We start from the raw sequence: 15,089 nt of genomic DNA on the forward strand, positions 1-15,089 counted from the left end.
TGAATATTGCTCTGGATACTCAACTGTACTCACCCGTCCATTTGTCTCTCCTTTCCACCACCCCTGGTCTCCACCAATCCTGCTGTAGATCTTCACTACATCACCCTCCCGCAGGGAGAGTTCTCTCATGTCACGCGCAGCAAAGTTGTATCTTGCCACTGCAGTTCCTACAGCTCGTGGTGTGAAAACTAGTGGGGGAAAGAGACAAAGACCAGCAGTCACACTGGTGCAAAAACAAAGTGCATGGTCTCAAATGTGCTCAAAAGTGGTGCCTGCAATGCAGAGATCAACCTTAATGCCACAATCTATTCTGCCTTTAAATGTGAGTTCATATATCTGGAATAGATTTACTCATGTGAGAATACTATCTGGTACACATTATTAGTAAGGAAATGGTGGTTTGTGGTTCTCGGTAGTGGGACCAGTGCTATGGATGACCTGCTCTTTCAATAAATATGCTGGGAAAAAAAACTTTTATTCTAAAGAAAGTTAACCAGTTTGTTCAAATAATTTTCCTGCTGTGTGGTTGGTATCAAGTAGTGAGGTACAGATGTGTCATTAACTAAACTCACAATGGACTACTCGTTGGGGTAGGGGCGATGAATCAAGGGTTATATTGCTGCCATATTAATGTGGTAATTTCTCATTAATAATAGAGCCAGTGAAGTGTTCTTTATTGTCTCTTACCAGTTTGTAAGCCCACGGCTGTGGCTCAGGCCCAGATTCAGGTACAGGCTAATCACTGGTGCAGTAAACTGGCCAACACTGCTACACTGTAAAATGGAACAACTGTGCAAAACAGCTGTCACTCCTTCCGTTGCCCATCCTTCATGGGCCGAGAATGCTGCATAGAAGCGTTCTGGAGCAAAAGAGTGAGTCGGGAAGTTCATTGTGTCTCTCTTGTCTTACCCATTGAAGACTAAATGCTGAGTCAGCTGGTTTCTTTGTCATGTTTTGATGTGGGTGTACGGTCATCTAAAGGCTGCCACCGCTAGCTGCCCCTAAAATGTTTTCATGTGCAGAGAAACTAAGACTGTGTGTCAAAGTTCCTTGCATTGTAACATCCAGGTTGAACTCTGCTAAACCCGCTGCCCGGCGTAAGCATGGAGAGATGGAGACAGCACTTTACAATGATGAACAACAGATGCACAATGAACACACCACATCACTTGAAGTTACTGGGCATGCTGGAGTGGATGGAATGTGAGCATGACCAAGGTATGGACTGTTCATTCGTATGTCCTCACTGCCCCCCCCCCCCCCCCTATTTCTGGATTACCTTCATTGGTTTGTTCTCCCAAATTTCTCCCTAAACCAAACAAATATCCAAACCGAACTGTAGAAAACTGGTGAGTAACAATAAGCCACTGCTATTTCAGCGCCAAGAGGCCCAAGGGTGAACATGTGCTTTGCAGATACACTTGTTTTGTTTTAAACTTATGTTTAATGTCTTGAATGAGTTACTGACAGTGAGGGGTTTTACAACCAAACATAAAAACTTCTCTTGCTTTAGTGTTTTTCCAGGTTTATACTTATGGCCCCTGTTTATAGTTGTCTTTATACAACACCTTTAAATGTCTTATTATGTAACACTTAATACTAGAGGGTTTACTGGCTGGCTAAGAATTCTAAAGTTTGGCAAAAAGGCAAATGCAGCTTAGAGATGGAGGGGCTACGTCAATCTTCCAGGATCATCTTAGTCATCTGCAGAATTTATATGAGAAAACAGCTCTACTGGTCCCAATTCACAGCTGGTAGCTTGGCCACTAACACAAGCCTAGACTAGAGTAGAAGAACATGGCCCAGCCATCCCAGGCATAAAAGTATCCACTGTGGAATTGTAAGCCCTGCTATCATTGTGCCTGGCTATTAGAAAACACTTAAATTTGGCGGAAACTAAAGAGAGGCCCTGCCTCTCCGTCCGTCAATTTCTGTTTGCAGTTGGTTAGCATTATGAGTTGTGGTAAAGGACCTCGAAGTCAGTACTTTCAAAGCATTCCACTTGAACAAAACTCACTGAATTCTGGAAATACCAGTTGACAAAACGCCCTTTGTTCTGTGATGTCTGTAAAAAGACTTAATCTAAGAGGATGTTACGTTGCTTCTGAGCCCTAGGGCCTGGTGCAGTTACTGAATTGTGTTAAAAACATGACTAGTTGAACTCAAGACCAGGCTCTCAAAGAATTTTTAGAGTCGCAGCAGTATGTCAAGGTGCAAAATCCCACTACATTCAAACGAACCCAAGATTACAAATTTCCATGTGGAATTTTATGTTTTCCCACAGGAAAGTCTGCCATGTTGTTCAAGAGCCTACCTCTGGCTTATGCATCTGCTTTCTAATTCATCCCTAAAGTGGCACTATCTAAACATGGCAGCTTTTTTGACATTAGAGATATCGATTAATTTGTCATGTCTGGCAGAGGTGAAGCCTTCTGCAGACAGTATGAACCAAAACAGAAACTGCCCACTGTCGTATGGTGCTTTGCTCATTACAAGAACATGTTGAGGTCACTATGGCGGGTCAAGAAGAGATTAATACCATTTGGAGGATAATTTATTTAAATCCTTTGCTGCACAGATAGTTAAAATACTGTACTTCAAAAGCAGCCAATAAAAGTGAGAGGGGCTATGAAATGAGGCCAGGCACAAACACTTCGTGCTCTGTCTACATTGTGTGCTCATCAATAGCAGAGACCAAGTCGATGCTAAAATAATAATTACTCATTAAAAACAGTTCTTTTTTGTCCCCAAAACTTTTGACATAAGAATTCCCTAATGAGAAATGTCACATTTCAATGTATTTGTTGTTAGTTTAATAATTACCATACGAATTGATTAATATGTGGTTTAAAAAAATAGATCGTGCTAATGTTGTCTGACTAAAAAGAGTTTAGCTTCTTTGGTATTAAATGTCGAGGGTCTATATCAATTAATCAAATTGTAAATATCTTGTAAATAATTTGATCAATTATCTAAATTAGATTCTTGCAATAAATATTGCACCCAGTTAACAAAATCCACTTTAATTCTTCACATAATGCGTTTTATATGGATATTAGCCTCTGATGTTGTATTCTCATCTTCTCTTAGAGGCAGAGTATTTCATTTCCAGGAGGGGCTCCCAGGAAAGAGTGTAAATGCCCACGATACAGATTTTAGTACATTAAAAAATGTTAAAATGTTCTCACCTTGATCCTCTCCTGGAAATCGTGACAGATATACTCTTGTCAGGGGCATTAGTAAATCTATTTTCAGGGTGTGAATGAGAAATGAACAATACCAGATTTTGTGGGACTTAAGGAACCTTTCCACAAAGGTAAAATATTTCCCCAGAAAGGGAAAAAGGCCCTAATCCTTCAACTGGACATAATTGAGAATTCCTTGAAAACTATGGTGACAGAGATCAAAGGAACTGCTGGACCCGGAAGGGTAGCGAGATCCTTTTGTGTCCAAAAGGTGAGTAGATACGTACTCCCTATAACAAATGCAACAGAACCGAATAAAGTATCCCTCTCCTAATCGTGGCAGCTCTCGTGAAGAGGGGAAACAAGCTACGTCTAGAAACCTCGTCACTCAGTGGTGAGAACAGGGAAACCCCTTTACTTTAAATAATAGCCCTCACCCACTCTGGGAGTGGCATGCTTCAACACTGGGACACCTTGGGGTTGGAAGAGGAATTTTATCTAGTAGTAAACCCCCCCTGAACAATATTATTCGAAGAGCTCCATGAAATATGGTCGAGACCACCCTGACCTTTAGGAGTCAGGGCCAACCCGATGATGAAGCATGCCACTAATAGAGGGAGGACGGTTATTAGTTAAAGGAAATGGTTCTTCTCTATTCTCACCCCTGACTGAGGTGGTGTTGACGTAGCTCATTGACCCTCTTCACGAGAGCTGCCAGGTTTAGGAGTGGGATACTTTATAGGGTTCTGTTGTATAATTGGGAACCCCCATATGTTTTCAAGGAGTACTCTCAGAAACTGGTGCCTGTCACGGGCTGACAGGAGCTTAGGGAAAACTTTGTGAATTCTACAATTTTGTAAACCTGCGAATCTACGAGTGCAGATTTACAAATCTTAAGACGGGGGGCCTATGTGCTTGTGAGAAATGATGCCACTTCTCGGGAAGCCATGGTCACAGCAATGCGGCTCATTGCCAGGCTATCTCAGAGAATGGACACATGAGACTTCATCCCTTCAACACATGTGCCCGTAACACGTGCTTACCTCTGTGACATATTAGGATGATGGAAGCCATATTACGATTTGTCCAACAGATACATCGCCAGTGCAATGTATTGGACACAATGTGCGTTTGTTACTGCGCTTGCGTGGAGAGAGTCTACGCATCAGACAGTCCGAGGTCATCAACAGCTCTAGAAGTAACACTGCACATGCCATGTTACCGTACATGGGACACTTAAGAGGCATAGCACTTGCATAATCTTAGGTATCACTAATAAAAAAGTGTGACTGTTTATTGGTCAAAGTGAACGACGTCTGCATTTTAGAGTCATGCGTAATCCAGATGGACCCGTGGACTCTGTTGTCATCACTCTGGTTGCCACTCTACGTCCATCAAAGCATCATCTCATCTGAGAGCCGGTGCAATCCTGCAGGGTTACATGGATATATACTCTTTTATCGATTTAGCTCCTGGAGAGCTTTTAAATGGGAAAGAAGGTGATGCGTCACTTGCAAAGTCTCCTGGTGGGATGTCTTCTGCACATGCAGGATTTAAATAAGGAGTGTCACGGATGCTTAGTATGTGACGATTACCATACAACTTGGAACATCCCTGGGGCGGTGAGGTAATAACATTAATACATACAACTTCTTTGTCTAAGAAACAAACAACTAGAGTAAGTCTGGAAACGGTTTGCAATTATAGACATTCTAAGTGCTGGTGGAGCACACCATATTTTTTGGTAAAAGGTGAAATTGAAAATTACAGCTCCGGATCATGCCTTAGTGCTTGCTTTTTTATTTTTTTATTGTTTTTAATAATGCATATCCTTAGAAAAGGTGACGTTTTATTAGCCTTTGCACACAATATTTTCTGCAATGTTAAATGTCCACCGATGAGGAAAAACAGAATTCTCTGAACAAAGTTCATTAAAAAAAAAACTTCCGGCCAAAGTTCGCCAATAGCCCAGCTTCTGAGACCTGGTATTGACCTGGCAGACTAGAGTGTAAAGGGGTCTGTTTTCTCCCCTGTCTGTAGGACATCCAAAGCAGCTCTGTGTCCTCTTGTCTTCTTCACCCCTGACATCTGAGGAAGAAATCTGTGCGACTCTGACAGTGGGTCCAATGAGTGCAGCATGGAGTTTTTAAAAAGATGAATGTTAGTGAGGAGAAGAGGAGCTGCTGTATCTTGGGGAGCTGCCCCAGTGAGGCGATGTGCTCACCACCCTGACTTCATGGCGCTCTAGTTTCTCTATGGAGCCTCGTGCATGGCGCTAACAGGTCACAGGAAGGTTGGCAGATGGGGAGGGTTTTGTTTAATTTACTTTATGAGCATTGCCTTTAATTAGTCTCTTCTGGCAAGTGGGTGATACAGAACCTAGAGTACAGTTGCTCCCCCTCAAAATAATGAGACATCTCCATAACAATTTCAGATTGCAGAAGATGGATTCGGTAGGTGGGCTGTGGTCAGCAGAGTTCTGCTCGCCAGTCAATTCTCCGCCTGCATGTTTACACACAATGTCATCTTTGGCAGGAACGTACATAAAATCTGGTGTCGAGATGCAGGAGTGCGGGGGCACCACAGCATTAACAAAGTAGAGAGAGCGTGTGTGAGAATGGAGGTGAGCATCAACATGTCGTCGACAGACCGCCAAAGCCGATCCCGGTTTCATCTCAAGATTGAAGCCGAATCCCAACCGGTCGTTGGTAGATGCCAACCAGGGTTAACTTCTGCCGGTGTCTACAGGTGGTGTTCATCGACTGTCATTTTTGAAGACTTGGACTTAAGTTTCATGATCACACTTTGATTCAGAGAAAGGAAGGAAGAAAAAGAAGGAGGAGAGAGGAAAACAGTGTCAAAAGGAGAAATCCCGGATGATAAAGAAGCCGTGGGAGGCAGGGAGTGCGGAGCGGTGAATAAAGAGGCAGGAGGTGGAATTAAAGACTTGGTAGCCCTTCTGTAAAGCCAGCTGCGGCCCTCACGCGACACTCTGGGACCCCACACTTCTCCTTTTACATATTAGGCACCGTTGCTGCTCTTTACTGAACACACAAGAGTTCTGAGGACCGGGGGTACATAAAGGTAAGGGAGGGGTTTAGTAGGACTGTTACCAGGCACTACGCATGGCTTGTGCCGGACATCGTTCCACAGCGAAAAGTGATGGAATCCTTGATTTAGCTCCATTATCACCTGTTACTCGTCTCTTTCAATGTGGCTCGTGACAACCCTTCAATGCCTGCCCCATCTAGCTCCATTATCACCTGTTATGTGGTTCTTTCAATGGGGCTCGTGACAACCCTTCAATGCCTGCCACATCTAGCTCCATTATCACCTGTTACTCGGCTCTTTCAATGGGCCTTGCGACAACCCTTCAATGTCTGCCCCATCTAGCTCCATTATCACCGGTTATGTGACTCTTTCAATGGGCCTTGCGACAACCCTTCAATGTCTGCCCCATCTAGCTCCATTATCACCGGTTATGTGACTCTTTCAATGGGCCTTACGACAAACCCTTCCATCCCTGCCCCTTTAGAGCTCCATTATGACCGGTTATATGACTCGTTCAATGGGCCTTGCGACAACCTTTCAATGCCTGCCCCTTTCGAGCTGATTTCATACCATTATTTAAGTTTTCAATCCACCTCAATGAGGGCAACTGCATTTTTGTGACTATGAGAAATGAGCTTTAACAGGTGCAATCACGTCATCAGTATTCAGCTGTTACTGCTAATGTGGTCTGGTTCTGAGAATATATTTCAAACTATTGGAGCAATCTGCTCTTCCCTGAACTTAGATGCACTTAAATACATATATTAGACACTGCATAAACATTTGCGCTCTCTCCAAAAATGTCCAAAACTTGTCAGAGACTGTAGAGCAAAACATGTAGTTGTTTAGTTAATTTATCTGATATTAGATGACTTAATGAGTATTACAACATCGATGCCTGTATTCGTCTTTTCAGGAGGGAGCACTGTAAACTCAGAATATGTGGGAGGGCATATTTGCATAGCATGTCACATGTTAGCATAAGCTTAACCGGGGAGACATCATAGTGGGGTTCTGTGGCAGACGTTTGCTCTGTCACGATATTTCCAAAGGATAACTGTGTTGGGTAGGTTTGCAGCTAAAAGGGAAAGTTGAAAAAAGTTGAGTTCCTAAATAAGCATTAGGCTGTACGTTTTTTTTCAGGTAAAGCGTGTTTTGACAAATAGTGTAGAGAGGGTAAACTGAACAAGATGACAAGCCTTTCTTTTCTTGTGAAAAGAAAGCTGCTGAACGATGTGCTGACAGTCACATATTACAGAGCTGCAATTTACATTATGGCCCCTGGGTGGCGGTACGCTCCCAATGAAAACACAGAGCAGAAGAAAGCGATAGTACCTGACCAGAAAGGAGAGGACGAATTCTGAGAAGAAAAGTTGAGGCCCTGAGGACTGAGAAAAGAAAAGTTGTAGGAAGCACAGGAGGCTGCAAAGAGGGTAAAGAAAACAAAAAAAGTAGAGGAAGAACAGAAAGAAATTAATGAAATCAGAGGAAGGTCATCGAACATGCAGAACAAAACGAAAGGCAGAGGAAATGGGGAAAACTAGTGCAAGCAGAATCAAACATTACACAATTATAATAAATCCTAGGGCACGCTGCACATTGAAACAACCACGCAACTCCCTCCCCCCCAAAGAGAAGTGCACCCTGCTGTGAACCATTACAACAAGACAATGCCTTCACAGGAAGTAAAGCACCCCAAGGAAAGAAACACACGTGACGTTAACAGAGCCATGGGAAGAGAGATGAGCATGAGAATAAATCCGTGGATAAAGAAATACCTGTTTTCAAAAATATCTCACAGCCAATCCCCACAGGAGCAAGTGGCCAGGACGAGGGGGCAATGGGTACAATGGCAATAACAACATTCGTTTTATGTTACAAGAGGGGTGTCCAGCGGAGAACCATTAGGGCCGGATCCATGCCAGATTTTCTGGCTAACCACCGGCTACGCATTTAGATTCCATTTACATGGATTGCATTTATTTTTATATATAGTAGATAAGAGTGCAATCTGGTCCATCTGCACCTACGGGTTGATGCTTCGAGTTTGAGTAATCCCAAGAGCCTCTTGGATGTTCTGAGACAGCACAACCCGGAAGTGAAGGTGTGGGCAGAGATTTCAGGACTGGCTGGTCTAAGGAACCTCTTCATACATAACATTCATAAATCGTCTGTCAACGCTATAGGTGAAATCACATTTTAAAACAGTCTCCTGTCCTGTAGTTACAGACAATTCTGGTACCACTGAGACAAAAAGCTTCTGAAGTCGAGGGCTGACGTCTGTCGTTGATAGGTGCGCTGCAATGACGTATTCAGGTAACAAAACCACAGAATAAAAAAAGAGTGTTCATCACACGATCGGACTCCCCCGCCCCCCTCACGGAGCAGGGATGTTTAGGCTTTATGTGAGTTAATACTCTCACGTGTTATGTTTCCAATTAAATGCGGCTTGGGTTTATTTTCAGTTCCAAAACTGAAGCAGCTAACACCTTCAGTATTTTCAGAGAATAGTCAGACGCCTACAACCCCCACCCCCAACACACACACGCGCGCGCGCGCGCGCACACACAGACACACACACTTACCCAAATGCTCACACCACTATAAGGCCTCTGTGCGTGCAGCATCAGCCTTTCGCTGTTCTCAGCAGCATAGTTCGTGTATTATGCACAATAAACGGGTCCCCACTAAATGACTCAGTCCTCTTTCAAGATGTGGAAATATAGAATTGTGTTGTATTATGCAAGAGGATAAAAAGAGGGATTGCAAATATTCCAGACCTAGAAACCGCCGAAGTGCATTTGCTCTGGATATTCATACATTAGTTCACCTACTGTGACATTTCTTTCTATGATTGTCATTGGTGTCCCTCATATTTTGGCCAAAATAATGAGTGTGTTGTTTTTCTGGGCCAGTAAAACACATTGGACATAAACTTCTGTCTTTAACACAAACTAGGTTTAGAGAAACCATATTCCGGAAACAACATTAAATAGAGTTATCGAGTGGGTGCTACCACATGACAAGCAGATAGGTGTTGTGAACAGAGCAGAGTCTGAAGAGGAGTCCCAGACACCATCCCAGGTTGCATCTTTAGAGCAGCATTGTAAAGCACCAAGAGCGGTAGGAAGGAGAGTGGGAGAATGTAGGCACTGTGTGAAAAGGCGTGGGTAAGTGGTGCCACAAACAAAGAGATACCTGTTCTGAATCCACAGAATGGCCAGAATAGGTCCTAAAGTGCCTTCTGTGACTGGGTGCAGAGTGAAGTAGTGTAGCAGTGTACCCCATTGCCTCGACTGACCACCACATCGACTTAGCATCTACATACGGCATTGCATTATCTCGACTTTCCATTATTTCGATTTGTCTTTTCATGCACATTGTTAGGATAGGAGGTAGAAACAGTCTAGTAACCCAGGCAAACCAATGGTAGTCAAGGTAATGACCACGTTAAATTGATGTGATGGTCATTTTCGAGTTGATTTGGTGCCCAGGTCAATGTGGTGGTCTGTGGTGGCCGGGACGATGAAGTCGTCAGTTACTGTAGTTGTAGTCGAGGCCTTGTCAAACTTCTACTGTAAGATGCTCACAAGGGAGAAATTAACTTAACTCTACCTGAAAGGACACCCTAGGAGGGTTATTCAGAACACACCAGAAAAGGCAAGTAAAGTGGGGGGAACCCTGCACCTACCCCTGTTCTGGAAGCCTCTTGTTGTAGTTGAAGCCTCTCAAAGCTCCTTTTGTGGCTTCAATAAACAATACTCCTGACACAACTGTGTAGATATGCACAATTATGACTGAGTGGAGCTGGACCTGCTAAGTTAGGCAAGTTGTATGCAGTAATTGTACCCCCATGTCTTATGACTTATTGGGAAGTTAGCATGCGAACAATGTCACCGCTCTCTCAAGCCTTCAGACACGTGTCACACCAAGACTAAAGCCACACTCTGCAGGGAGTCCCCATCAACCACATCCAAGCCTGCTTTCTATTAAAAGTAGGCGGGCTTCTGTCAGCACTAGCTAACAGCTGCGCCAGTATGCACCACCCTTCCAGTATAACTGAACTTGGGACATGGCCCACATCAGTGACAGTCACTGCCACAGAGAATGAGAAGGGGTACCTACTTCACCCCGCTCTAGAATTTCCCATTAATTGCTTTGTGTCCTAAAGCATATCTGCATATTTGGTGAGAATTCAAGAATGCTGTGCTCTTCAGGAAGCATTACGTGACAGATGGCGAATATTGACACCCAATGACATGCCAAGAGCAAGTGTGAGGTGCAACCAATCAAAAGCTACAATCAGACCCAATTCCTGCTTGGGTCCTCCTGCCAACCAAAAGAGTCAATCATCACAAGCCATTTGAAAAATAGTTTTCGCAAACAGGTTCCGTCCTTTTTTAGTTCTTTTGATGCTTAAGCAATTTTCTTTGCACCTGGACGTAAACTTCTTAAAAGCTTTTAGGGCCTGTTGCATCATATGGAAATCAAACTGCCTCAGCTACAGGTAAAGACTTCTCCAACTCAGGGGCATTTCCCAGCATATTTTTTGTTTAAGCTCCTTGCTTTTACATTAGTCTCCAAATATTGCACCCGGTATTGCCATAGTCCTTAAATAGGGTTTCTGTTTATAAATCCACTGAATTGTGCTAAATGTTATTCTGACTGCCGGTACCTATTGAAGGACGAGCCCTGTGAATTCTGCCAACCAAAATCAGATTTACTTGGCTACTGTGGTGGAAACTTTGAGACCCAGGTAAGTCGGATTCTTTTCTTTTTGGCAGCACCTTGTCTGGCCCTAGCTACCGCGGGCAATTACTGGCACAAGGTGGTTGCAAGTGTGACCTCAGCTTCACACAAGAAGTATCATTATTTGAGTACCAAAGGGAATGACTGAGGAGTGGATTGTTCATAACAAACCAGAAAAGTTGTGCAAGTATTGATCCACCATACCCCAGCGTAAGATATCCCTGAAAGAAGGACAATGTTTAGACAAGCGAGAATAGGCATGCAGCGCACTTTGTCACTGGGAAGTAGGCCGCATGGGGGCTATTGTCAATTATCAAAGGAGCCAGGGCTACCTAAACTGTGTGCATACCAATGGAAGAGAAGAGGTCCTTGTGGAAGGACAGTGGAGGCTTCGTGTGTAGAGTGGGCTCTGAGCAAACAGTCCATCATCAAAGGCAAAGAAGAGCTCTTAACGCAATCAACCCTGCAGAGGGTCATGAGCACCATGAGCTCAAAGAAGAGGCCACCCCAAGCGCTAATGGAATTTGATCATGAGGATTGAAACTGTAGGAGGGCCCTCCTGAAGTACAGGAAGTAATGAAACCTTCAGAGGGTCATTTGCACTATAACGTCAAAGGGAGGACCGGGCACCTGAAGTGCTTGCAAAGCATGAATAGGGGTACTTATACTGTATGGTCAAAGGCAGGTAAGGGCTCCTGGAGAGCCAGTAGAACCGGAGCACGGAGAGGAGCATCGCTACAATGACACCTAAGGCACAAGAGGGCTACTCAAGTGATAGAAAAAGTTGAGCTTGAGGATGGAAAGGCGGGGGGGCACAGTGAGGCACCAGGAGTAGTGAGGGGCCCTGGTGAGGAGCATTTATAACATACCGTCAAATGCAACAATAACTTGTGAAGTGCCAACAAACGCAGAGCCTGGAGCTAGGCTTTTGCCCCCATACCATCAGAGACAGGAGCACTTGAAGTGCCTCAGAAGAGGAGCTAGAGAGGGGATTTTATACAATACTGTATAACACAGAGGTACATCCTAGAAATGCTTACAGAGGCTGTGCTTACACAGAGATTTTATACCATCTCATCAAAGGCAGAGGAAGCAGTAATTTGTACAAACAGTTAGTGAGTCTACAAGGAGAGAACTCAGAGGAGAGGATGTCAGAGGCAAGAGCATTTAACCCACAAGAGATAAGGCAGTGGAGGGGTGGTCACACTACAAGAGCAGAATGTAGGTCTTTCAGGTGGGTATTCATTGAACACTGGTAAGGGCCAAGGGCTGCATATTATAAATATAAGCTCATCAAGGTCTGGATGGAGAGTACTTGTAAAATATGTAGTAAGACAGTGGAAAGAATAGTTCACCTGTACCAGGAGATGTAAGTCATGTAGGCTGTATATGCATTCAGAGTAAGAAAGAAAGCACATAAGATTTATGTCCATCAATATCCCATAACACATACTGGCCATATCATCTAAATATGCTGCTCTTACCTGGAGACCGTGTTAAGGACCTCGTAGGAGGGCGTTCCCGCGATTTATATGGATACTTTAACGTCGTATCCAGCTGTTTGAAACTTTCCTTTAACGAATGAACTTGATAATATTCAACCAGTTCCTGAAAATATAAATCAGTTATTATCAGTGGAGCTCCAGGCCTCTGGAATCTTTAGGATAGACATCAGAAGACAAAGTTCTGTTTTGGTTTTAAATTTTTTGAATTACTACCCCTCAATAGAATTCATCTACTGCTTTGCCAGGTTAACTTCCTGTTAAGCTAAACTTGCTGGCTCCACAGTTGCACAGCAATGTGTTATTCTGTTGAGAGACTATTGAGCGATGATCTAAGCATATAATGCGACACACCTTTGTGCTAGAATCAGTGCACATAGGGTTTGATCTCTATCTCCATAAGCTGCACTCTTAACTTCAGTAAGCCATCATCTATGCACCACCAGGGCCCATGCCACACCTTTCTTGGAACCCACATCACACCTCTGTTGACAAACAACATCTATGTGGGCTTCATGCCACACCACAATCAGCAACAAGCCAAGTACCCCACCCAACACCGCTGCCACCCACACTTAATAACATGAATCGCCGTACGCCACATCTCTGTCCCCCTTAAGCTACAACTCTACTTGTCCCACACAACACTTCCACATATCCCATACCACCTCCCTTCAAAGGCTCTCTACAGACATCACTGAGGCATCCTGTACAAATCTGCTGGGATGCCTCCACATGTTATTTACAAAATTGTAATAACAGCTTAACATGGGCAAATGTACATTCAGCTTCACATATAATATTTTACACATGTATGCATATTTACAGTGCATGGTGTACTTTTACAAGAAGAGGACCATGTACCTAGAAAACGTACCTTTTTCATTTAGAATGGGAACTGATTAATGAAAAATGTCAAAATAGTTGGAAAATGTACATGAACTTAGATTTCTATTCTGTTTTATCAATTTATGTGAGGGCCACTAGACAAGGCTTCACCTTTGACAATTTTCTTTGCGTTTCCCTAGCATTCTAAAAACGTTATGGAAACATTGTATTACCACCAATATTGCCTTGTTAGGCCCTGCCTTCACAGAGTTAAAAACTCAAATTCCCATAGAAATGTAATAAGAACACTAAAGACAGGGTCAGCTTCCAACATCACTCTCTATAGGATCGTAAATGTGCTGAGATAATTACTTGTGGCTGAGACTGATACAAGGCCTGAGAAATTACTTGTGGCTGATATTGATACAAGCATTCCATCCGTCACTTTTTGGTATACTTCAGGGCGCCTGGACGCAGTCACTGTATGAGATAGTTATAGTTAGGACCTAGTTTCTACAGAAAATCCATTCAGTATTTTTTGAGAAATTCATGAATATCCAAATTTGTATATATAGGGGCACAACGAATTTGTGACCCCGTCCGATCGCGTGATGAGATCTGATTGGTTGTCAGCACTTCAACAAGTAGGTGTTAGCAGCCATGTAGGGACTTGGCTTCAGCTAAGTCCCAGAAAAAAGGGACACCCTAACCCCTTAGTTTTGGTGCTGGAGTCCCAGAGGGCCCCACCAGAGCAAAAAGGAATTAAAAAAACAAACAAAGCCTGGGCTCCCGTGCTTCATCATTCACAAGTTCCCAGGTGGGAAAAGTTCTAGGGGCATTGTTAATTTTAATGCAGGCGGCCACCTGGCCCACCAGCAGCTCCCAGGACCGCCACCTCCCCGGGGCTAAACACTGTGTTTGTGATGAACCCCCCCAGCCCCCGGGGACCGCCACCTCCCCGGGTCTTAAATGCAATTTAATGCTGGGTGCTGCGCGGCTCCCCGCAGCCCCGGGGACTGCCACCTCCCGGGGGCTACTAATAAATTTAATTGGGGGGGCAGCCCAGCAGGGTTGGAGAAACAACACAGACTTTCAAGCACTGTCTGAGCGGCAGTCCAGGACTCTCTCATGCTAGGTATAGCATGAGAGCAGCACCAGGATTGTGTTGGGGGGAGCCTATGGTGGTGTCCCAGGGACTGCTGGGACACCATCAGGAGTGGGAGAGAAGAGGAGCGAGGCAGCCGCCAGCGTCGGTGGCAGGAAAGACACATTTTAAAAATTATTCGCCTAATCTCCCACCATTCACTTCAGATATGCAGCAGCCACCACTGGAACTGGAGTGGGGCAGATTAGATTGGGGTGGGTTTGGAGAACTGGAGTGGGTAGGGTTGGACTGGATTGGATGAGTCTTTGGATTGGAGTGGGGTGGACTGGTGGGTGGTGAGGCGGGGTCGGTTATAGTGAGACACATTGGAGTGGGTTGGATTGGGGCGTACTGCATGATTATGGGTTAAAGCATCATCTCAGAAATTACACATAATCAAGAAACAATGTTGCTTTACAATATTTAGAACAAGATAATCGTCATCTTTAGAGAACAGCAAAATAAAAGAAAATTAGCAACACAGCAGAAAAAAAAAGAAAGCAAGATATAAAAGAATAAAACTTTGCAATTTTGTTTATCGTGCTGGGCACATTTTTGCCAGTCACAAGGCTACTGTTTGCAGGGCACTCAAAGTTAAAAAGAACAAAATAGTACCTCATATACATCAGG

At 43.9% G+C, this 15,089-nt stretch overlaps 1 protein-coding gene across 2 annotated transcripts in view; it reads right to left on the reverse strand.

Annotated features, from left to right (window-relative positions):
* The window catches only part of VAV2 (vav guanine nucleotide exchange factor 2), a 708,430-nt gene that overhangs the window by 18,367 nt on the left and 674,974 nt on the right, over window positions 1-15,089 (reverse strand). The window contains exons 25-27 of one of the 2 annotated variants that reach the window (XM_069241562.1): window positions 12,470-12,593; window positions 7,572-7,658; window positions 34-188 (exon numbers count right to left, since the gene is read on the reverse strand). In XM_069241562.1, coding sequence (XP_069097663.1) covers window positions 34-188; window positions 7,572-7,658; window positions 12,470-12,593 — 366 coding nt within the window. The remainder of the gene's footprint in view (window positions 1-33; window positions 189-7,571; window positions 7,659-12,469; window positions 12,594-15,089) is intronic. The other variant, XM_069241561.1, reaches the window with a different exon arrangement.

Source organism: Pleurodeles waltl, chromosome 6 (assembly GCF_031143425.1).
Source record: "Pleurodeles waltl isolate 20211129_DDA chromosome 6, aPleWal1.hap1.20221129, whole genome shotgun sequence".
Classification (NCBI taxonomy): Eukaryota; Metazoa; Chordata; class Amphibia; order Caudata; family Salamandridae; genus Pleurodeles; species Pleurodeles waltl.